The sequence below is a fragment of the Cryptotermes secundus genome, unplaced genomic scaffold, assembly GCF_002891405.2.
Source record: "Cryptotermes secundus unplaced genomic scaffold, Csec_1.0 scaffold75, whole genome shotgun sequence".
Taxonomy (NCBI): Eukaryota; Metazoa; Arthropoda; class Insecta; order Blattodea; family Kalotermitidae; genus Cryptotermes; species Cryptotermes secundus.
In genome coordinates, this window is record NW_019737390.1 from 335,429 (window position 1) to 361,182 (window position 25,754).

At 41.3% G+C, this 25,754-nt stretch overlaps 1 protein-coding gene across 1 annotated transcript; it reads right to left on the bottom strand.

Moving 5' to 3' along the window:
- On the bottom strand, nt 1-19,540 carry LOC111870250 (elongation of very long chain fatty acids protein AAEL008004). The gene is made up of 8 exons (XM_023862368.1): nt 19,511-19,540; nt 13,590-13,664; nt 12,140-12,330; nt 9,059-9,136; nt 5,879-5,935; nt 4,740-4,845; nt 808-944; nt 1-232 (listed from the first exon to the last, which is right to left on the bottom strand). The coding sequence occupies exons 2-8, from the start codon at nt 13,645-13,647 to the stop codon at nt 68-70; spliced, it is 792 nt and encodes a 263-aa protein (XP_023718136.1). The 5' UTR covers nt 13,648-13,664; nt 19,511-19,540; the 3' UTR covers nt 1-67.
- Between the last annotated feature and the right edge of the window lie 6,214 nt (nt 19,541-25,754).

The following is a 25,754-nucleotide window of genomic DNA, read 5'->3' on the forward strand; positions in this document are numbered from 1 at the left end:
TTTAGGTGTCAGATAGAGCAAAATGTTTATTATTCCATGAAAAGGACAAAGTTGCAAGGAAAAGCCATCACATAACCTTTCTCCTTAAATATGATTTCCTATAAAAATTGTAAAACATAATAAAAACAAGTAAACTTTGAGTGCCTGTTACCGTGGCCATTATTCTTGAGTAGATACAGTCTTTAATGAGTAATGCAGAATAGGCATGAAGTCCAATAAACACAAACTGAATCTGAAATGAAACAAAAAATACATTACTAAAGGCCGTTTGTAAGGATATGCAATATGATGATTATCTGGAATCAAATATTACATTTCAATATGGAGATATTAAAGTAAATACGAACAAAAAACGTATCGGAAAGCTCGAACTCGAAGAGAAAATCCGGAGAGAGAGAGAGAGCAGAACATTAAATCAAGCGGGTTAGAAAGAAGACGGAATAGGTAAATAGAGATGGAAGGTCATACAACACAATCTCATATGCACCACTCAACACTGCATCATTTTTGCATAGAAAACACATGTCGCGTGATTGCTACCCGGCCAGTCCATTGGTGCTCTGGCTGCTGCCTAGCAAAATTCTCGGCACAGACCCACAGAAAATTCGTCACGTGACCGCTACCCTTTGTTTCGTGACGTTACAGCGGACACAATGGTAAAACTACTCAATATTTTTGGCCGCGTGTGTGTTGCGGGCCTCGCCTAACAACGGATCTACATGTCACAATATGAAGTCTACATTTAAACGTAGTAACAGATGGCAAAAGACAACTGAAATGAATTGAGTTAATATCTGTATTGTTTACCATTTGAAGTTGGGTGATATATTTCTTCCACCAAAGGTTATTCCTGTACTGAGGCCACATTGATGTCATGAAGTAGTAGGAATACATTACAACGTGGACGAAAGAGTTCACATATACCACCATCTCTCCGTGCCCGCCTGTAACATCGAAAGTTTAAGATACATCACTATCAGAGGGACGCTTGTAAAATTGACATGTATCGCATTTTCGCCTGTAACATTGAACCAATGCCGCACCATAGCTCAAGCGGTTAGTCGCTGGCTTCCCACCGCTGCGGCACGGGTTCGATCCCGCGTCTGGTCAAGTGGGATTTGTGGTGGACAAAGTGGCGCTGGGGCAGGTTTTCTCCGAGAACTTCGGTTTCCCCTGCCAATCTTCATTCCACCAATTGCTCCACAATCACCCTCACCTATCATCTGGGGCTAGTACAATAGGCCAGAAGTGACCGCAGTACAAGGGACTTAGTCCCACCCCACTGGCAATAAAAAAAACATTGAACCAGATCAGAACACCAAGAATGTCACCTGGTAGTCTATAATACTGAAATATTTCAGAAGACCGAAATTCAGCCATTGTCGTCTGTAATATCTAAGGAATTAATATATCCCAGTGTTGTTCCGGAAGCCTCTAGCAAGAAAATTTGAGATGTATCATCACTGTCGCTTGGTCGATTATAACTTCTGAACAACACATATATCCCAGCATTTAGGCTGGCTGTCTGTAACATCGAAAAGTCTATCATGAAGAGGTAACACTGAAAGATTCCAAGTATCATAGCAATGTCTCATGACAGATTATAATATCAAAATAGTTGACATATGTCATTGGTTCTTCATGGCCTCCTGCAACATCATTAAGGTCACAAATCCCACCACTACCCCACGTAAATTTTGGGTCTTCCATGTAAGTTTTAGATATACTAACACCTTGCGTGTGTTTTTTTCCATGGTATTGTCTACCCATGAGCCAATTCTTGTAATTGAAGAGTGCTGCATAGACGAAATTTAATTTCCTTTATTAAGGAAGCATATGCTTGATTTTAAGTGAAAGGAATCCAATGACTTGCTATCTAATAAACATTAATTTTGGTTTTGTCTGCAAAAAATATTACTAAGCGAATTGTTGCTGCAATTTTGTTGTAGGTCTAACTCCTGATGTATACATCAACAATCAGCAAATACCACGAAAAACAGAGGTGAAATATCTCGGAATGACAATGGACAACAAACTTACGTGGAAGCAACACATAACCAAGAAGCGTCAACAAGTTGACTTAACCGTCAAAAAACTAAATTGGCTAATAGGCAAAAAATCAAAACTATCAATAGCTAACAAAATTCTGATTTACAAGACCATTATTATACCTATTTGGACGTATGGCCTGGAGCTATGGGGATGCTCCAGCAAATCAAATATAACAATAATCCAAAGAAGCCAGTCCAAGATCTTGAGAATGATAACAAACGCACCATGGTACGTCTCCAATGCCACACTCCACACCGATCTCGGAATATCAACTGTTCAAGATGTCATCAAACGAAAAAGCACCAGACACCACACCAAAATCGAAACACATACAAATCCACTCATAATGGCGCTACGGGCGAGAGTAGTCAACAGACGACTAAAAAGAAACTGGCCAATTGACCTGATGTAAGGTACCGAGGATCCGTCGCTGGACGACTCCTCATCAAGACACCGAACCAAACAGACCATTAGCTTATAGAATGAAATTCTGATTTCTGATTAAAAAAAAAAAAAAAAAAAATTTGTTGTGCTGAAATGGACAACTGGAAGCACTGAGAAACGTAGGAATATCGTTCTGAGGGCTTCTGAAGGTAGATTCATTGATGTTAGGAAAATGAATTTCCATAAAACACGTGACAGGTCACCCAATTAATACTGGGGCTGAATAGCTCTAAGTTATCTCTACGATATATTATGAGTAGATATGTAGGGTAACAGGGTTGGGCGAGGTTAATGGAAAATGCAGGGTAGGATGTTTGTCTGGGAGCAAAGAGATGTTCTTTTGAAGATGAACTTTTATCAAGTGCTTCCCGTCCTCTGGTGTGGTGCGGCTACTCAGTTCTCCGGTAGAACAGTTGGCTTAGTCTCACGTCGTGTTTTGGCTGGCGATAAACGAAGAAGGAGAGTCTACTGTAACTGAATGATACTACTTCACGTGTTTCTTTCTATTTGCTATCTCAAGATAATATTTTTTTTAATTTGGTAAGTACAATCCAATTCCTGAATTTCTAACCAGGAGGCATACGTTGATTTGGATTGCAAATGTGGATATACGGTGATTATTTCAAAGCTTGAAGACCCTTGCCCCTTTCCTGCCTTCGTTCGATTATTTCATCCTGCACTCAACCAGTTTCTATTACGCTTACTGCTTCAGATCCAACTGGTCCCCCAATTTTCCCCATTTTACTTTACTCCAATAACAGGTAAAGTTGTCCCTGTGTTTACTTAGTTAAGCACTGTGCTATGAAGACTTATGAGGGAGTGGATGTATAGATTAACGTTTTCTGGACCTCGGCACTAGTTGGAGGTGTGGTGATCTTCACGCCCTGGCCGCTTTACACCCGGGGAAAGAGCCCCGGTACCAATAGGATAAGAGACTGGCTAGGCCACAGTGTCGGTTTGGGCGACGTGAAGAAGAAATAATCCTTGACTCTATAGGACTCGAACTCCGACCACTCGGCCATCCAGCCCGTAGCCAGAAGCCATCTCGACTACGATTTCCCGGCTCCTCAGTCATGCTACAGTTGCTTCATGTTTTGTTAGACACACGCACTACGTGGATATACAAAAATACTCCGTGGCCTACAGTCCGCAAGCGAACTTTACCGACCGAAAAACCACCGCTCCTCGGCGAAGTTAGTACCAATTTTAGCGGATAGAGGGTGTCGCGTGTTCAGCGCGACGGATCCCCACGGCCATTAATTTCGGTTTTCTGGACCGGAGCCCCTATTTCCTTGAAATAGCTACTCAATTATCCTCAGGAGTTTGAGTGGACCCCCGTTCCAGACCCACTACCTCTCAGAAATTCCGGTAGCACCGGAAATCGAACCCGGACCTCTGGATCTGTAGCCAGGAAATATGACCACTAGACCGCATATCAAAAAACATGTTCTCTCTGCTTACGAGATGGGAACTGCTCCCGTTACAGTTGTTGTCCCCGCAGAAGTGCTCTCCACTTCTGAAGACCTTAAATGAATCTACAAGGAACCGAAGCCATCTCTACCCGACAGTATCTGGCGGACCATGGTGAACATATTTTACTGTGGTACATTTCAGCCCATCTTTCTCAACTGGTAAATGATCAGTAATATTGAAACACTGTGAGTTGCGGCTAAAATGATAGAGTAGATTAACATGGGTGAATATTCATGTAAGCGAAAGATTCAGAATTTGGAAATCCTCAGAAAGAAAACAAACAATATATTCAGTTGCATATTTAACAGACATCCAGCGGTGAATTATATTGTTATTCAAATGACCACACTGCAGTTTCTGCTTTCGACTGGAAATTACAAAGTACAAGCATAAATATCTCTTTCATATTCATTTTAGATCCACTGATCTGTTATTCAGGAGGAAAGGTGACGATCAAAATGCTAACAGAAATCACGACAGATATTTTAGTATGTAGCAGCTTCGGCACCGACCACAGTAGCCGCACGATTTAAGGCTCGAACAGCGGGATCGTGGGTTCGAATCCCTCTCATGGCATGGTTGTCGGTCAGAGTATATTCTATGTTTATTTAGGTAGCGGCCTTGCGACAGGTTGATCCCCCGTCCATCACGTTTTACCGACTGTCTTAGAATTTAGGAAAAAGGAGATAGAGACAGGGTAGGTTGGGCACCAAATTCGCGAGTTGGCCGCGTTTTAATTGAACAACGTAGACAGACAGGTTCCACTCTACCTGGTACGAATTTCGTTGCAGCCCACACAGTGAACAGCATCATGATATGGTGATACACGTGCAGAAAAGTCACTTGGTTGCTTTTCTTCCGTAAGACGAAAAACACCTGTAACAGAGATTTGGGACCACTTATTGTAGGATGTCGTTTCTTTCGTGAGATAATTGTTACTAGAAGTGTGAAGTGCACCGGTATGATTCTGAGAAGGCAATTTTCATGTAAGGAAGGCTGCTCCGAACATGACGACTTGAGCTAAGTAAAACTCCAACATTCATTCCAGAACCTTTTGTCTTCTCATCTGCAGTCTAAAAACATAAAAATTAGAATATACAAAACTATAACTCTGCCTGTGGTTCTGTATGGGTGTGAAACTTTGTCTCTGACATTAAGGGAGAAACGTAGACTGAGGGTGTTTGAGAACAGAGTTCTGAGAAGAATATTTGGACCGAAGAGAGATGAAGTGACAGGAGGTTGGAGAAAACTGCATAATGAGGAGCTTCATAATTTGTATTCTTCTCCAAGTATAATTAGAATGATCAAGTCAAGGATGATGAGATGGGCAGGGAATGTAGCATGAATGGGGAGAAGAGGATTGCATATTGGCTATTGGTGGGAAAACCAGGAAGAAAGAAACCACTGGGAAGAGCAAGGAGTAGATGGGAGGACAATATTAAAATAGATCTTAGATAGATAGGATAGGATGATATTGGTAGGATTGATCTGGCTCAGGATAGGGGCCAGTGGAGGGCTCTTGTGAACACGTTAATGAACCTTTGGTTTTCAGTAAAATGTTGAGACGTTCTTCAGTAGCTGCACAATTGGCGGCTTCTCAAGAAGGGCTCAGCTCCATGAGTGAGTGAGTCGGATGAGATAATAAGCCCCAAATTGTGACCGAGAATATTATTAGTTACTCGACCAGGGCTATCACACGACTAAAGAGGGTGAGAATGGGTATGAAACGTTGAATCAATATAAATATATAATATTATATTATATTATTAAAATTAAAATGGACCTCGCGTTTTGAGTAAGTTTATGTTAAAAGAAACAATTAGGAAATATCAAATAACTGGAAATGTACGATTCCCACCCATAATTTTGTTTCATCTTCTACAAGTAATTGTTAATGATCGAAACTTACCGTGTCACAGAGATCGAAGACTTTCAGTAAGAAGTACATATACATCAACTTGGCCGCCTAAAAGAGAACATACGAAATGAGAATTAACATGTAATAACTCCACTGAAATGGCATGTACTGTCTTCGCTCACTTGGAAACCGGGATCGTGGGTTCGAATCCCACTTAGTGCATGGATATTTAGTTTGTGTGGGTGCGTTTTTCTGTTTACCCGCCCAAGGAGTCCTACTGAATGTGTAAGATCTAGAAAAACCGAAGTGAACGGAGAAGTTCATGGAGGTAGGCCTAGGCCCACTGGGGCTGTAGTGCCAAGGACAAAAAACTCAACGGAAATACAAGTTCCTCTCCATGCTGTTTAATGGTGCAACGGATATGACATATCTGCTGAAACCGTCTAGTCCTTGAGCAGTTCAAACAAGGACAATCTTGTGGGTATTTACTACTTAACTCTGGAACTAGCTACGTAAGCACATCCGTGGGCAAATGACTATTCACTTCAGACAACAGTTTTCGCTGTGCCACTATTTGCGGTAGTTGTTTCCTTGTGCACTTACTTTATTAATTAACAAACTAACGTGTGTGGCTGTTTACTTACTTAGACGACTAACAGCTTTTCCACGTGGAATAAGAACAAATACCAAATGCAGAAACAACAACAACAACAACTAATTTATTGGCAACGGCTTTTATAAGACTGCAATTTATCTTACGACCGAAAACCCACAAAAATTTTCCCACTGTTTTCCACTAATGCATTAAAAAATATAGAAATATTGTAGATTGCAAAATACCGTATTTACGCATGTATAGGCCGCGTGCGTGTATAGGCCGCAGCACAATTCTCAGACAGAAATTATAGAACAAATAATTTTCTTTGAATATTATTTCAGGAGTAGAACACTCTGTATTACTAATTATGAATATAATTTTCTTAAATGAAGTGTGATTTCGAATATTTCGAATATAAGCCGCATCCCAGTTTTCCTCTTGAATTTTTGGCAAAAAATGTGCGGCCTATACATGCGTAAATACGGTAGTAATAATTAGGTTTCACTTGAAGACAGAGACAGAATTCAGTCTTCGAAACATTGTGTTTTAAATAAAAACAGAACAATGAAAAGGTCCAGAAAAATACCTTTTTTAATATAAACTACTATACGTTTCATCTGATATCTGAGATAAGGGCCCCTTAACTTTCCAAGCGTGTCTACAAACCGTTTTCTTCGCGCTGATTCGAGGCCTCCACATCCTTCGGGTGAAGCCTACACTTCTTTGAGACTACATGCCAGGAATTTACATAGCTTCGCAAACTGATAGGGATCACACATATGCCTCCAAATTTAGGGCTTTTGGGTTTCATAGGACCTTGTTGTCGTCAGCATCAAAATCCACATACACATTCAGAGAGCTTTCCCCCTTAAAGTCTGTATTCCTCTACACGACTATATACGAGTATATCACGTGATCCAGAATACCTCAAAACAAACACTCGCCGACGTGTAAACCTCTAATGATGATTTCAAATGTGTATTTATTATTATGAAATTTGAGTAACAATTTTATTTATAACATCACTGAATCTATCTCTTAAATTTCTGGGACACAACAATTAAAATGTTTTGTATAGTTTCTTGCAGTGAACCAGCCCAAAGACCAAATCGGCTGGAATATGTACATCCACATTTCTACACCATGTAATCTTCTGGTATTATAAGTAAACGCTTGTTAAGGCATGTAAGATAGCCCGAAGAACACCTAGAATTACAGAGTTACAAGAATCAAATTCTGGGAAATTATTTAACATCTAATTTCCTCGTTCAATTGCGTGATTTCAGAGCGAATATTCAACAAATGAAAGGCGCAGTTATGAAGTAGATAAGGAAATCGCCATCGGTGCTATTCAGGGCTTCAGACGATGGTGAAATTCCGATCCCATGGCTCAAAGTATAACTGTAAATAGCATGAGTAATTACAGAACTGCGAAAGTAGGCCTTCTCTGACGAGCGGGTTGCAGTAACTACACAAAAATGTATTCACAGGCCAACTTCAGGTTAAATCGCACATGCAATCAATAAGAACACTGAAGTGTCCTGCCTCCTGCGGTATTAACGTCGTGCGGTCTGTTGATAGTCAACGGATCTCTGCCAGCTGCTTGCTTCATGTTAGTTTCCTGGTTGGCTTAATCCTCGACTTCGAAGATGGAGGCGACATATTCATCCAAAACGATGGTTGACTTGCAAGGGGTAACAAGACATTATGCCCCAGAAAAGAACTCTTTATAACCACCGCTGTGAGAGCCCAAACCAATACTGTAAATGGTGATTACAGGCGAATATTTAGTTAACTGGATACATAACCACACGCCTAATCCATTAATGCTTACATGGCTTCTTTTGTATTTACTTAGGTCTAGTTGTCAGAGTTCCTGGCTACAGATCCAGAGGTCCGGTTTCGATTCCCGGCTGTACCAGATTTCTTTATGAGAAGTAGTGGGTCTTGAACGGGGTCCACTCAGCCTCGTGGTGATAATTGAGGAGCTATTTGAATGAAATAGCTGCTCCGGTCTAGAAAACCGAAATTGACGACCGTTGGGATTCGTTGCGCTGACCACGCGACACCCTCTATCCGCTAAATTTGGCATTAAAATTCGCCGACAAGCGGCGGTCGCTCCGTCGGTATAGTTCGCTTGCGGACTAAAATCACTTATTTATTTTTGTTTATTTATTTAAATAGTGAATCACATGGTTAACTGCCCGCCTAATTGGGAAAAGAGTTGCCTACTTAATTATATGTTTCTGTGAAGTACGTGCTCCGCCGCTTCCTCGATACTGGTCAGCTAAGAATAAAAACAAATGTTGTAGCTACATGAAATGAGTGCCGGTCACAGTAACAGCGCGGTCTAAAGAATGGACTGCCTTCTCTCGCTTGAGCCCTGGGCTCGCTGGTTCGAATCCCACTCCAGGCATGGATGTTTATGTTGTGTGTGTATATTCTGTGTTTGTGTTGTTCTATGTGTAAGCAAAAGTCTTGCGACGGGCTGATCCACCATCCAAGGTGTCCTACCGACTGTGTATAGGATCCGGAAACTGAAAAAAGCGACAAAGACCCTACAGAGGGCTCTAGAGTCGTAATAATATTATGATGATGATGATTGATGATGATAAAATAAGCTGTATACATACGTGCAATCCACGTGGTGAGGTATAATCTAGCGGCTCGCAGAAAATGCGGTACTTCCTTCCCCATTCCAGATCATACAACTGAAAGAAAGAACACATTTCTCAAGATGGCGCGCATTGAATCACGGAAGGGCCCACTGGCACAGACGAAACAGTTTGCACAGTCGCGCGCTCTACTGGCGGGAACAGTGCGCACAGCACAAAATTTCATACATTACATCAACATACAGAAATTCAACTAATATATCATTGTGTATATTACACCGTTATACGTATGTACTTCAGCACTTAACGTATTACAGCGTTATAGGACTACTTTGTATTATGAAAGTTTGAGGTTCGAATCTTGGCATGGAAATCAAGAATCATGACTTAGGTTAGACGTGGTGTTCTTCAGCCCCGTCAAAGTAAATTTCTCGATAATATCTCAGATTAGACTACTATAGTGCGCTTCTCCTTCCTTTCTAGTTGTCTTCTCAGCAATATTCCTGTTACTTAATGATATAACTCTATAAAGTGAGGTATTGAAATCACTGTTAGAAATATCATAATTAAGTAAACCTATAAGGAAATAAATTCTCTGTTGCTGACACACTGTCTCCATGCTGGTTTCTTGTTTCACTTACTCTTTAACCATGAAGATGCAGGCGATGTTCCTCTAAAACTTCGGTTGAACTTCACCAGAAAATATGAAGATCTATCCCAAAAGACAGAATCTCCACAATCACTGCCTTTGTAATTTCAGTAAGTCCAGCAATATTAGGAGAGGTACGAACAGCGTAGAATTCTTGTTCAGTTCTTCTGCTACTTTCTCTAGGTTTCGTATCCGGTAACAACAAGTCATGTTTCTCTCTTATAACATGCATAACACGGAAGCGGAGAATATCATAAGTTCATCAGGCATAAATTCTTAAAATAACGAACCATATTCATACTCTTAAGCAAAGTACAACTTCACCTGTGGCAATCATATTCATTCACTCATTCATCAGTAATCTGTCAAGACGACAGGTCCACAGTCTCTTCCAAAACAGTCCCTCCACTTAATGCGATCTAGAGCTTTCTCCTTCAAATGAAAATATCCTCTTCTGTCCCCAAGGTTATCCAGCATCTTCTTACGTCTTCTTCCTCGTCTTCTGGTAACTTCTATCCGCCCCTCTATCTTTCCTTTAATAACTTCTTTTAGAAGGCAGTTACCGCATAAGATAGCCAATCATATATACTGAGCAATTATAGGATAAAGTTTGAAAAAAATCAGTCCAAATTTTGCAGAAAAAAATAGGTTGCATAGTACAAAAATTCATTTTATTTAATTATTTAATCGACGACAGCAGAAATATTTATGTAACACATTAAAAACTAACATATATATATATATATCAAATTATAAAAATATAACAAATAATCGCATATTATAGATATGTAGATGACATAATTACGTACAATATATGAACAAAAGAAAACAAACATAGAGAAACACACAATGAACTTAGTGACATCAAACAATCCATACAATTTACTACCGAGAAAGAACTTAAAACAAACTGCAAAGGCAACAAATTCGAATTTTCAATATAGAGGAAACCTACGAAGACAGATATTACAATAACTAACAGTTCTTGCCACCCATGTGAACGTAAACTGTCAGGCCTTAAATGTCTACTAAATCGGTTACACACATCCAATAACAAAAAACCAAACCAACGGGAAAAGACTATAAAATATGATACAGAAAAACGAATATAAAAGAAACCTACTTGAGAAACCAATACCACGAACACAAAAAAGAAAACATACGCTAAGATGCCGAGTACCACAAGAAATGGGTCATTTTTTTATATTACAAGAAAGGACTAACACAAATAACCAAACTTCTTTAAAAATATAACTTAGAGTAGCCTTTCACACACAAAACATCATCAACAATATATTGAAACATCACTTACAGACAGATATCCGCATATATCAGGTGGAACGCCTGAACTGCCCATTGAAATAATTGGCGAAACAGGAAGAACGTTCAGTGTTTGATATATTCACGCCATCAGAAGTAATGATAATAAATCTGGATATTCAAATCATATGTTATACACGGACATACTCGTACATATGGAACAATAGCAAACACCATTGACGTCATAAGGACGGGAAGGAAAGGCAGACACATTTACAAAATTAGCATGAACAACTTACATATGAAGGTTACACACACGAAACACACAATCCTATATTCCAAAGAGTACATGAACTTTAAGGTAGGTAACAGTACACAAGTCACCCTGAAAGATATTTAAGCGAGAACAACCACATCAAATCAATTGAAGGAATACAAATTCAGTACAAGGTACACGCGACCAGTGGAGCGGCACACATAAAGTGTAAAAAATACAACACTTAGACATCCAAGGGTAGCACAGTCCAAGAATTAGAGACAGTTTTACACTAAAAAACATATATTACACACTTCAAAGAGAAGCTGCAATACTAAGAGAAAGGACATCCTTAAAACACCAAACTGAGCATAATTACGACGTACATCAACAAGTATTGACAAAAGCGAGCACAGTACAGTAGGTTCCATCAGAATGTTTTGCCCGAAGTTAGCCCTATGAGGCAGAAACCTGCAGGTAGACATAAAATATATTTTGATGGTAGTTAAAGATATTTTAACTGACATTTAGTGAGCTGTATGTCAGTTTTGTATCATCTGAAATAAAGTGTGTTGCAATGTAGAAGGAACAGAAAGCACAAGACATAAATAACAATCGAATTGAGTTAAATTGGATTATTATTATTTTGTTATCAGGCACTCAGTTAAGGAAGAGTGTTACTATTTATTAGTAGAATTATGCTGCCGTGTGACCTGCTCCGATGAGAATTATTTCTAAACCGAAAATTCATTGAGTTTTTGTAGAAGACCTCGGATGGAAGATCGGCTCTCCACTAGAAAATACATTGAATAGAAACACAGGCGGGTTGCAAACCTAAACCTTGGTTTCGTAGAGGCCTGAGATTCAAGGCCGCTTTGTTATTGGCAAGATCATGAACATTAATTTTTAAAAATATTACACAATTATAACTCACCATTTTGAACAGAAAGGCGCACAGGATTATTTGCACTAGATTATACATCCGAATGGTTCGGTCCAGGTTGAAGGCAGGTCTGTTCTTCATCAAGCAGGGACCAAGGCTCTTCACGAAATACAGGTATGAAATTCCGATAAAGAGCACAGGCCAAGGTGAACCCATCAGGAACCATTCGTCACTCCTGTGGTCTGCATAACACGAGAAACAACAATATCACACCCTTGCGGATTGAAGAGCTTGGTTTATATTTCCAGCAGTGGAATATGCTGTTGTCTAGATTTGGGGCGCAAACATATTTCTTTTCTACTCATGTGTTTTCCTTTTCTTCGAGGTTGCAAGTCAGGCAGACTGCTAAGCTGTGTCGTGTACATGCTGGCGTGTTCCATACAAGGGTCCATATCCTAGTCTCAATGAGAGGGGTCGCAAGATAGAATATTATTCAAAATGTCTGGTATATTCAAACAATTTTCTGTTCTCTTTGGTTGACATTCGTCCCAAAAGGCTTCTTAATTTAGAAGATAAATTTTGGGGTACATCATGCTACGCCAATATGCTAAATCTTTACTTTAAAGGACACACATCCGATTATGTTCCTCAGGCAGCCCCATTATAAAATTGTCAGCACAGCTGTCTTTACCTCCAAAGATTAACACAAAAAAAAACAAGAAGATATTTTATATGTAAATTCGTGAGACGGCCTATATTGAAGCCAGAAAAATAACAAAAGAATATCGAATTTTAAAAGAAAGATAAAAACATATATACCTTTTACGCCTGTGGGTTTCATATGGTTCCGCCCCAACAATTCTCCTGCTAAATTTGCTTATCTATTTCACCCACACTCAGTCCACCTTCACTCCTCCCATGTTACTACACCTCACATCTGCACATCACTGTCAATGTCGCTATGTACAGGCCGTGCCATAACTCAGACAGTTAGTCGCCGGCTTTCCCCCGCTGTGGCCAGAATTCGAATCCTGGTCAAGTTATTTGGGGTCTATGATGGACAAAGTGGCGCTGAGGCAGGTCTTCTTCGAGTACTTCGGTTTCTCCTGCCAATTGTCATTCCACAGACTGCTCCATTCGGGGCTGGTACAATAGGCTAGTTAGTGGCCGACGCACCAGTCGACTGTCTCACCCCAAAGCAGGTAAAAAAATGTCAGTATGTAATGTCTTCCTTCAGTATTGTCTTCTACAGTACCACTGCTCATGCTGTTAGTCGGCGGCAACCCACTGCGGCTCGGAAGCGGGAAACACTACTTATATTGGACACAGCACAGATATTTCAAACATCTGGAAACTGTGGCTAGACTGCAGACAATTCCGGCTGTCTGATCATACTCCGAAAAAACATTCACACAGAACCAATAGCTCTGAAATTAAATCAAACTTGCCTTTACGCTCATGAGGTGAACTCGAGATCAGTGGCACTCTGTTGCTGACTTACCTGAGTGATGAAGAACTGTTGTGTAGACATCGGCAACCATATTGTAAATGGAAGCCATGTTGACCACGAGCTGTTCTGCAACACAACAAGAAGAATGCTTAAATAAGCTTCAAAAGTCTCCCCTCAACGAATTTATTTCTTGTTGAGTCTGAGAATTTTACGATGGTGACTATCAAGGGTACTGTTTTCTGTTTTGTAATGGAGATTGCTTCGATAATCACACAGTTAATATTCTGAAGACTAAATTAACCGGGGAAGCACCGCAGTTCGCTAATGGAAAACATTGGTACATAAAAATGTCACTTATGAAATTTTAAAATCAGAACTGGTGGAAGGTTCTAGTGATAAGGTACCAGACAGAATTACGTAATTCATTGCAGGGAGACACCAAAAAGAAAGAAGAGTCGCTCATTCAGTTTTTAGATGGATGCAGAATGCCAGGCGCAAAAGCCATTAAGAAAAGCACGATCCCCAAAGAAGAAAGTGTGTGTGCACTTGATGGCCGCTCACGGTCCCCGCGCGGTCTAATGTCTTCGCTCGCTCGAAAGTTGAGATCGTGGGATCGAATCCCGCTCGAGGCATGGATGTATATGTGCGTTTATTCTGTGTGTAGGCAGCGTCCTTGCGACGGTCAGATCACTCGTCCAAGGAGTCCTACCGGCTGCGTATAGAATTAAGAATGTAATAGAAATTGTAATGCGTTGAACTAGGATACAAATTAGGTAGAAATTTGTGCTACAAACCCAGACAACAAAACCAAGTACATGAGCACAATTGCAAGGAAATGGGGAAAGAAATTATGAAGATATGTAGTGTCTGCTGCTGGCGCCATCTGCGGAGTAAAACCTGAACTCTCAAGGCTGAAACCTTATGGAAAGCCAAGAAGAATCTGTCACGTCATACAATCTCCTTTGCGAATTAAAAACTTCATTGCTGATGAGGGGGATCCAGACAAGAGAAATGTCCAAAGTGGTTTGGCTGATTGGATTGGTTAAGAATGCCATATGGACTGATTCCTTGTTCTTTCGGTACCTGCCGTTGCTTTCAATTTCCAAATCCCAGCTTTCTCCCAGCGTCCCTATGAATCTCTTCAGAGACTTGTTGGGCTAATTTTGATTTTTCTAGAAAACTCTCTTTGAGATTGTGTCTATGTTCGCCAGGCCGCAATGCTAGAGGTCTGCCTATTTCTCCTACCTAGCTTCTGCCACATTCACAGGGATAGTTATTATTATTATTATTATTATTATTATTATTATTATTATTATTATTATTATTGGAGGGGGTGGGTTTCCCCATTTACCGCAACTAATACTATCTATTGTACGTCCCCCTTTGATATTCTACCAGTCGCCAGAACGCTGATCGCCGAAGAAAAATAATTTAATGAGGAACCGAATTTGTCTAGAAGGAAAGAAAGAACCCCGCACATTATAAGGACAGATAGGCAACAACTTCAACAAACAAACTCCATGGCCTGTAGTTCGCATGCGAACTATACCAACTAAGTGACCGCCGCTTGTCGGATAGAGGGTGTCACGTGGTCAGCACAATGGATCCCCACGGCCGTTAATTTCGGTTTTCTAGTCCAGAGCCTCTATTTCCTTGAAATAGCTCCTCAGTTATCCTCACGAGGCTGAGTGAACTCCGTTCCTGGTAGCGCCGGTAATCGAACCCGGGACCCTTGGATATGTGGCCAGGAACTCTGACTACTAGACAATAGAGGCGGTCGACATATAGGCAATCATATCCTAAAGAGAAGGAGAAAGTATTGTCACGTGTTGTGTATGTGGCGCGACAAATAAATTCACGTGGGTCTCGGATTCAGCGAATCTTTATTGGACACTCACACTTATTCACCGTACAATTGTCACCTTTACTGTATTCCGCGGCGGCTTCCTTCCAACCGTTTTGTATGGCCACTAGATCTCAACTATCTTCAGCGGCAGCTTCCTGAAGACTGACTTCTGTATCTCTTGGCGTCTATCCTGAGACTGTCTCGGCGAGTCAGTCAGAGTTACATTGCAACTGACGGTCAGTCATTCAACCCCTTTTTATAACCTCGGCCGTTGCTATGCAAACGACCCTCTGTTTTCTATCACCAGGGATACGCTTTGTTGATACTCCAATACCTACGCAACGGCCAACTGTTGGGGCTACAATACGGCTATTGTCGCTACCTATGCAACGGTCTGTTCTAGCGTTACTATGGAAGTGACTCCTTGATTCCGAACACGTGACAATATATAGGAAAAGAGACAGAAGAATTGGCACGTGGATAGGCGAGCTTCTAAGTACAGGAGGACAGTTAGCATGGAAAACCGTCCTGGCCAATTAATATAACGGACACAGATAGAGAGAGCAAACAATTTAGACCATAGATAATTATATCCATACCTCATCAGGAAGTGAATACCTGACAGGTTATGACCCCCCTCCCCCAGGGGTAGCGGTTTCTACGAAGTAGAATCTTCATACTAACTCGAGGGACCTCAGACCTGGGAGAATTATAGCCTAAAGAGAGGTTCTCAAACGAGAAGAAAAAAGAAGCATCGGGAAATGAGAGACAATGGCGACACCAACAAGAGAGATTCGGAAACAATTTTTAAAATGGCTCCGCAAGCGATGCTGCAGGTTCGAGGTAATAGGTACCATCGTGCCAGAGGTGAAATAGCTGACCGCAGTACCAGATCACCTGGACACAGAAAGAGAGAATATTTTAGACGCAAATGGAACAAAGTAAAACGGTAACAGCATACCAGAGCCATCTCATGGCTCACCTTGAAAATTAGATGGTCATTATTTGATACGACCTCCGAATAGGATTAATTATACGGAATAACGTTAGCCGACAAATTAGGAAAGCACAGGAACTGACGAATTAGGTGACAACACTATCAAGATATAGAGACTGACAAACTCGTTGATGAACACGAGTAGGAAAATAGGGTTCCATACAAGGGTAAATACAGGGTTTATGTTGATTTAATGCTAGTGGGGTGAGACTAAGTCCCTTGTACTGCGGTCACTTCTGGCCTATTGTACCAGTCCCAGATGATAGGTGAGGTTGATTATGGAGCAGTTGGTGGAATAAAGATTTGGCAGGGGAAACCGAAGTACTCGGAGAAAACCTGTTCCAATGCCACTTTGTCCATCACAAATCTCACTTGACCAGACCCGGAATCGAAACCGGGCCGCCGCGATGGGAAGCCAGCGACTAACCGCTTGAGCTATGGAGCGGCCAAGAAATACAGGGTTACTACAAATGATTCATTCCATTTCAAAACACTATATTGGTCGCTCCGTGTTTTTCCCTTTACACAGACAACCAGTATCCTTAAACTGCCGATACCACCGCAGAATGCTCTGTTTACATGGAGGTTCATTTCTGTACTCTGCTCTGAATGCACGCTGCACTACAATAACAGACGAACATCTCGAATTTTCCAACACAGAGAAACTCTTTTCCAGCTTCGTCGCCATTTTGTGAGGAACTGCATTCGTGCTGCCAACTGGTGTATCAGAATGCAAACTTGGCGATTTTGCGGTTCTTTTCATGTATCAGTCATACTTGTATGTATAATACTTTGTGAAACTATAGTGCTTTGAAATGGAATAAATCATTTGTTGTAACCTTGTATTTTAAAGGAAGTTTTCAGGGTTATTCAAGCAAAAGTGAGCGTAGGTAGAGTGGAGAGAGCATACTTGCTGCAGAAGTTTGCCTTGTCAGTTGTCCTGTGTATATTGTCACATGTGTCGGGGGGTACGCCTGACGAAATTAACCTGTTCCAGTTCAGATGATTGAATTTATTGGCATTTCGATTACACACTCTCTCTTAATTACAATTAATACAGCGCCACTACTGATTTACACAGTTTACAGTTCACAGTTGCACACGCACTAGGAGTCTCAGTTTCCACTAGTCGTCTCCTGGCGAAGTCTCTCAACACAGAAACTGGCACTTCAAATTACTATGAAGTCTTCTTGCTATTTCTTGTTCAGTCACCCTGAAACTCGGCACTCAACTAAAACTCTCCTGGACTCCTCTTAGCTGCAGGCGTATTCGTGTTATATAGCCGTCGCACGAACAACGCAGAAAACACAGTTCTACTGTTGCGTAGCGCAGACCACACGGAAAACATTAGTCACGTGATAGCTAAACACTGTTCGGATGTGATATCATTGCACCTGTACGGAAGTGTGTTTACCGAGCTGTTGCCTAAAAGCTGGTTGCATATCCCGATCGTTCGATTGTTGCGTGCGTGTATTACTAAGAAACGGCCGTTTCTGTGACTCAACTGTTCTTGCATGGAGCAAATATGCCACATTATGTATCTGCTTTAGAATTAATCATTGTAATAAAGTGACAACGCGTGTATTGTGTCCATAGATTTCGAATAATGTTACTTGAACGCTGCTGTGTGTGTGTGTGTGTGTGTGTGTACGGGTACACTCGCGCAAAACAAATATGGCGCCTACTCAGAAAGGTCAACCCTCCTCTCCGCGAAGAGATTACCCAATTTCCAAACACAAAAACGGTCTCTGAACGAACACAACTTAGGTCATGGGCCCGAGAGGGCCCTAAATCAAGAATGACTTTGCTGGAATTGCACCGAAGCAATTTATGTGACTGCACTGAACTAGACTCAGAACCGAACCTCTCCTATCATCAATGAAAATGTAAAAAGTGTTGCAATTTTGTCGGAAGATAAACAGTGGACGCTAAGTCAATGAACAACTCCCATTTTCAAATAAATAATTGCTTTTAGAGCGAACATAAATTAGGCCATGAGTTCCAACAGGGCTCAACACAAAAAGCAACTGTGTTGGCTAGGTTCAGTAGAACTTTACTGGACTGGCCTGGACTGAACGCGCAATCAAGGATCCCTGTGCTGGCGAGGCCCAGCAGTCTGTCAATAATGGTTAATCTGAATGTTCCCAGAGCCGTCAGACACTAAAGTACGGTCATGAGTCCCGTGGGATTCGGAAACAACATTTACTGTGCTGGCGAGGCCCAGCAGCAATTTGAGATTCAGTCATCAGTGAGTTATGGCTAGGAGGTAGGCGTAGTTGGTTGAGGCACTATCCTACAAGCCAGAAGGTCGCGGGTTCAAGTCCCGATGAGGTCATTGGATTTTTTTCAACTGACCTAATCCTTCAAGTCGCACTATGGCCCTAAGTCGACTCAGCCTCTAACAGTAGCAGGAATTAATTAAATAATTTTCCTGGGGCGTAAAGCGCGGCCGGCGCGTAAGGCTGACAACCTTACCGCCATTTTTGAACCGATTGTCTAGATAATGTGGGACCCTCAACGTCTCACAACCCTATGGTCCTTCACGGCCTGGTACAGGGATAGCTATACTCTTACTTTATAAGAAGTTGTACTACTGAGTAATCATAAGAAAGAGCGGCCTCCGTAGTCTAGAGGTAACGTTCCCACCTCTTGACTCGTAGTACGCGGGTTCAAATACCCGGCGGAGGTCGTCGAATTTTTAAGGGCGTAAAACTTCAGGGAACAAGTCCTCCGGGAGGGACTTTAAGCCGTGGGTCCCGTGTCGTAGCTTTACGGCACGTAAAAGAACCTCATATCTCCTAAGGAGGTCACTGAGCTAAATTCAAGGACATTTCCCGCCCAACAGCAGTCACTAATACCTCCGGTAGATGGGGGAAGAATTATAGATACCTCTCAGCTAAGTAGAACCGGTCTCGCTGGCTGGGCGGGACTGATGGTAAGCACCAGTACCGGTAGGATATAGAGACTGGTAGAAATCATAGAGGGAAGCACAATGGACCAATACAGGTTTCAGTGTATGGGGAAACCCACCCTCTCTAATAAATAACTAACTAATCATAAGAAAGTAAAATATAACAATTTGTCTTTATTTTTCCCTTGGCACTACAGCCCCAGTGGGCCTAGGCCTACCTCCATGAACTTCTCCGTTTACTTCGGTTTTTCTAGATCTTACACATTCGGTAGGACTCCTTGGGCGGGTGATCAGCTCGTCGCAAGGCCTCTACCTGTATACAAACAAAGAAAAACGCACATACACAAACTAAATATCCATGCCTTGAATGGGATTCGAACCCACGATCCCGGTTTCCAAGCGATCGAAGACAGTACATGCCTCAGACCGCTCGGCTACCGTGACCGGCCAGTTTGACATATACACGAATGAATAGTAATCAGAAAAGAGAATAACAAATACTAGCCTACTTCGGTACTTACTGCAGGCTATCTTCCCTAGATGCAAACTCAGACTAAAGGCCGTTGTGGAGTTACTCTACTTATACAGAATGTAACTGAAACTTTTAAAACAATTTAATGAAGGAAGTGACAAGTAATGTACACGCGCCTGAACTGTTATGTCACTGCATAATCGGAGGTTCATAATTAGATTCTAAAAGCTTAGAATTACTGTGTTTGTGGAACTTTGTCCATCGTCGGCTATTCTAAAGAACTAGAAAACACAACGTTTCGGAAGCTGAATCTGTTTCCTTCCTCAGGTGAGGTGGGAGACATCTGCTCTCTTGAAATGGACAAACGGTTTCGAAAAGATGTAGCAAAGAAATATTTATTGGTATCAGTATCCTGTCAACTGTTCTGCTTCTGTCATTTTCATCACGTTTCTCTTCATTAGCTCCTATCATAACAAATATGTAGGGTCCATTTATCTAGACTGCAAATAAATTTGTCCTTAAGATACACTGAGGGCCGCGCCATAGCTAAAGTGGTTAGTCGCTGGCCTCCCAACGCGGCGGCTCGGGTTCGATCCCAGGTATGGTCAAGTGGGAATTGTGGTAAACAAAGTGGCACTGGGGCAGTTTTTCTCCGAGTACTTCGGTTTCCCCTGCCAGTCTTCATTCTACCAATTGCTCCACAATCACACTCACCTATCATCTGGGGCTGGTACAATACGCCAGAAGTGGCCGCAGTACAAGGGACTTAGTCCCACCCCACTAGCAATATAAAAAGAAAGATACACTATTCAAATTATACAACATATGTCCTGTAGATTTCGTCTCAATATTTTCATCGGCGGGATCATATCATACGAAGCTAAGTTGTGATGGAAACAGTCTTCTGGGATGTGGCGCCGTGTAGATAAAGTGTTAATCGACGTTTTGGAGGAACATATCTCCTCCATCTTCAGGGTAGAAAACAAGAAGAAATCCGCGAGCGAACCAGCGTGAGCAGGCGTTGCATACGTGAGGCGACAAGTTCATCCGAGACGTCGGTTAACACTATATCTACACGGCGCCACATACCAGAAGACTGCTTTCATCATAGTCTTCGCCGTGAAAACCTCATTTACATAATTCTTTCATGTGGTAACATATCTCTAATGTATGTTACCAATTGACCCAACGCATCCATGAGAGTTTCTGCGTGTCCTCACAATTCCACTCGGGGAGCTCGTAGTACAGTGAATGGTTCTGCCGTCTCTGAGCGACACCCCGGAGCTCTACTGGTATAGGCGACTTCTGAGAAGTGTACATTCCTCAGGCCACATGCAGACACAAAGTAGAAGCATCGTCTCGTTTTCTGGTCATGATTAATAATGAGACTTGTATTCGATAATTGGATATTTTAAATATTCTTTTAAAATCACAATAAGTTAATATAACTCAAAATAAATTACCGCCTAGAAATTTCTCAATTCGGACTGGACTATACCTTGCTCCATTCTGGTTCCTCTCTCTTCTGTTCTGGACTGCAACTGTCTTCTCTTCTTGCCTGTCTTCTCCTCGCTTCTGTCTTCTACTCAGCGCTAGGGCATCCGAATCCAAGGAAATTTCGCTTGGTTCCACAGCGCCATTGGTTTCCAAGAATCTATCTCCATGGAAATGTATTTGTCAACTCGTTCCCTAGCAGTGGGTCTACATGTCACATTTTATTTTAATTATGTACAAGAAAAAGATCACGAAATATTACGATCACTTTTCATGCTGGGAATTTGTCATCATTTGTTCCACATAATTTGTGCAGGATTTTCAAATTCTGTTACTGTATTACACATACATGTACAGTACGGAAACTTACGGCCAAAGGATTTTCTTGATTTCGGGTCCTTTAGATAAAAAATTAAACTCATGTAAATTAAATAATTAACTTTTATTTTTCAACATTTGCTTCACCTATAAATTGCTTACAGTTAACAACGAGAGCCATAATTATCACTTTTCTCATTCGATGAGTCTTCATTTTTAAATATGTCTTGCAAAATTAATTTTTCCGAGCATTTAAGCTTGAGCTTGAGCTTATTATAAAACCTCTTCTATGCTACATACCCACAATGTGATGTTACATGTAGACCCATTTGTAGGTAACCCCGAAATACGCGCACGCAAAAACAGAAAATGTATTGCAAGAAGGGTTTTCTATGTGATCCTCACCATAGCCATTGCTAAGCAACGGTTAGCTAAACATATTCCCGCAGAAGTAATTGCACAGAATAAGAGAATATCTAGTGCTACACAAAGGTGCGGGAAACATGCTTTATCAGCAGTACAGTATGTGTCTTCTATCATGTAGCTTAGTTGGTCGAGGCACTATGCTACAAGCTGGAAGGTCGCTGGTTCAAGTCCCGATGAGGTCATTGGATTTGTTCAATTTACCTAAGCCTTCCGGCCGCACTATGGCCCTAGGGTCCACTCAGTCTCTAACAGAAATGAGTACCAGGAATCTTCCTGGGGGGCAAAGGGCGGGCGGTGCGTAGGGCTGACAACATTGCCGCCATCTGTGGGCCGATTGTCTAGAAAATGTGGGAACCTCAATATCTCACAACCCTATGGGCCTTCACGGTCTGTTACAGGGATGCATTTACTTTATTTATTTACTTGCTATTATATACTAAAATAGAATTTGGGGAACATTTGTAACCATATAAATGAAGCTTAGATCAGTGTACACTGTGTATTTATATGGTAGAGCACCGTGGACAAATTCCTATGGCAAGAATCCCACTCCACAAAGGGGTCTTGTAATCCCTGGATAGGCAGCGAAGAGCTATTTCTAATAAGAGTTTTATTGCCAGACTGAAGACCCGTTTATTGGAGCGAAACCCACGCCAGTGCTATGAGAAAGTAAACCCCCAAAAGAGAGTAAAAGAATTATGCTACCAGAATGTCAAGCAACTTGGCTGCCGGGGTTTGGCAACCTCTTTAGACAAACTTCTTTACGAGTAATGGCACCAACTGGGAACCATTATATTTATAGTCTTACCCTTCCATATTTCACAGGTCCTCTAACAGAACGATGTAAAATTGTGTGTTTCAGTACGAAACAAGTCAGCCACTGGATAGCATCCGGAACCTCGCTTATACTGAACTTAGCTCAGACAACGGACAATGTAAATTACAAATGTTTTTTATTTAATAATGAATACAACGATGGATGAATTTCTAAGTGAGGGCAATGAAATTTGCAATCAATCACCAGGTCATTGACTATTGCCACAAAGCCTGAATGTTTTGCAGCAAGATTGCTCTCAATAATATATGGATAAACAACGATCCGCATGAATGTGGACCTGTTGACCTTTGCGGTGGACCTTACGTTCTGGAGACTGTGTGCTTCTTGTGTTACGTAAGCTAATACATGGACTCATGGTGGACAAGCATGATACTTAATTTAAAACTATGTATTCTAATAATTGAGGAGTTGGGATAGCTCTATCGGTAGAGTGACGAGCAATGGGGCTGATAGCTGGGGATCAATTCCAATCAGGGGCAAGAATTTCTCTTCTCCATAACGTCCACACCAGCTCTGGACCCCACCCAGCCTCTTATCAGCAGAGATTTCTCCAGGATTAAGAGGCCGGGGCATGAAGCTGACCATTCACATCCATCTAGTGTTAAGGTTTAGAATGGTGGAGCTAAACCTCCATTCTCTCATATGTCTTCATGGCATATCATTTACTTAATTAAGCAAATGAACAATTTTAAGTTTTACTCTGCTACATGAACACATAATGAAAAAATAAAGCAAAAAATTTAAAAAATCCAGATATCTAATTCACAAAAGCTGTTGAGAACATCCTATACATTAACAGATATGTCCATAGGTCTCTTGCAAAAAATTTCTATACACAAATATTTTCACATAGTTATTTCATTAATTTATTAAGAAATTAAGAAAGCAAATGTATTTTTGTAACAGGCCGTGGAAGCCCATACGGTTGTGAAATGTTGAGGTTCACACGTTTTCTAGACAGTCGGCTCATAGATGGCGGTAAGGTTGTCAGCCCCACGCGCCGGCCGCCCTTCAACCTGAAGAATATTCCAGATAGTCATTTCTGTCATAGACTAAGTCGACCCCAGGGTCATAGTGCAGCTAGAAGGATTAGGTCAATTGAAAAAATAATTCAGTGACTTCATCGGGACTTGAACCCGTGACCTTCCGTCTTGTAGCATAGTGCCTCAACCAACTACGCTACCGCCTGACCCCTACAAAATAGAATTTCTCTGTCACACACTGGTAGATAGCTTGATGAAATTTTGTGGACCGGAAGTGCCAAAGAAAGAGATTAATGGACATGCTCTCGGAATCCCGGTGCTGGAACCCCTTCCGAAATTATTTCCCGTAAAATCCTGCTCCTCATATCAAATTTCCTTCTATGTAGCGGTCATTCACTTGCCTCTTGACCTCCAAGCAGACTTCCCGCGTCCATTTCTCGAATCTGTTTTCAATGCATGAAAATGCCATCAGATATTATATTCATAATGCATCGATTAAGGATATGAGTTGACAATTCAATGGAAAGTCATATCACGTGATATAAAAAATTCATGAAGTTGTCCTGACTCTTCAACATTTCCTCATGCCAGTTTCTTGGGTTATGTGAGAATAGCTTTACCATGACGAAAGGTAATTCATTATTGAAGCCTTTTGTAAATTCGAATAAAGAGACAAAAATCCTGTAAATGAGATATCGTGAATTATATTCGTTAAATATCAGAGCTAGTATAAACTGCTTAAGAGAAAATATAGTATAAACTATGTAAGATTTNTTTGGAGGCGATACGTTCCTCCGAAACGTCGGTTTACACCACATATACACGGTGCCAAATCCCAGAAAACTGCTTTCTTCATAGTATAAACTGCTAAGATGAAGTATACTGTCACGTGTAGGGTAGTACGCGTGAATAAATGACGGGTTGTAGTTCGGATGATTGGATTTATTAGCTCCTTGGTTATAATATCTCTTGATCACACTTAATTTCAACTCTATCACTGATTTACACACTTCAAATTTCACCGTTGCACACGCACTACGATTCTACGTCTTCACTAGTTGTCCTCTGACAATGGATCTGAACGCAGAAACTAGCGCAGTCTCTCTGAGCCACACACTCCAAATATTGCACATAAATGAAGTCTCCAAATCACAAGCAAAGACTTCAAACGACGAATTTTTCGTGGCTCTCTTATAACGAGAACTCATTTCAACGGAACTGCACTTAAAACTGAACTTGTTAAGTAAAAGTCACATTGCGACTGACGGTCAGTCACTCAGTAAGTCTTGGTGTCAAGCCCCTTCTAGGGCTCACGACCAGAAACTGTTTGACAGTTACGGTCTTGTTTCTGTGGGGCGCCCTCTCTGACGAGAGGACGGGTCTGTCTTTTGTATATGCTGCTGACCCTTCCAACGCAGTCTTCTCGGGTCCGAGTCCCTTGGGACTCGCGACCGTACTTTAAAGTCTAAAATTTAAGACTTCCCTTTTCGTCGTCTCCTAGGTCTCGCAAGGTCAGGGTTAAGGTATTTAACTCTGCCTCCGAATGGATGTGAACCTGTTAAGTCAGGTCGGAGTCCGCCTTCAGTTCAATGGGTACAGTAATGCGGCCGGGGTGTGATACTGGCCACTCTCCTCCAACAACTGTCGAAGGGTAAAGTATGGTGGAGCTATAATTCAACTCCCCAATATGTTTTCATGGCATGGTGGTTAATAAATTAAGTCGCAAAGACAACTTTGCTTTTGCCTTCTTTACCATATGTCTGGGTTTATACTTTAATCATTTCTCCGTGTGCAGCTATAGCCAATTAAACAGATGCATCACCCATAGGTAACAAGTAGTACTATTAGAACCATTCCAAATTAACAAAATAAATAATAAAAGTTCTGACACTGGATTTAAGCGACCTTCTGGAGGAAGGTGTTCTGAGGGA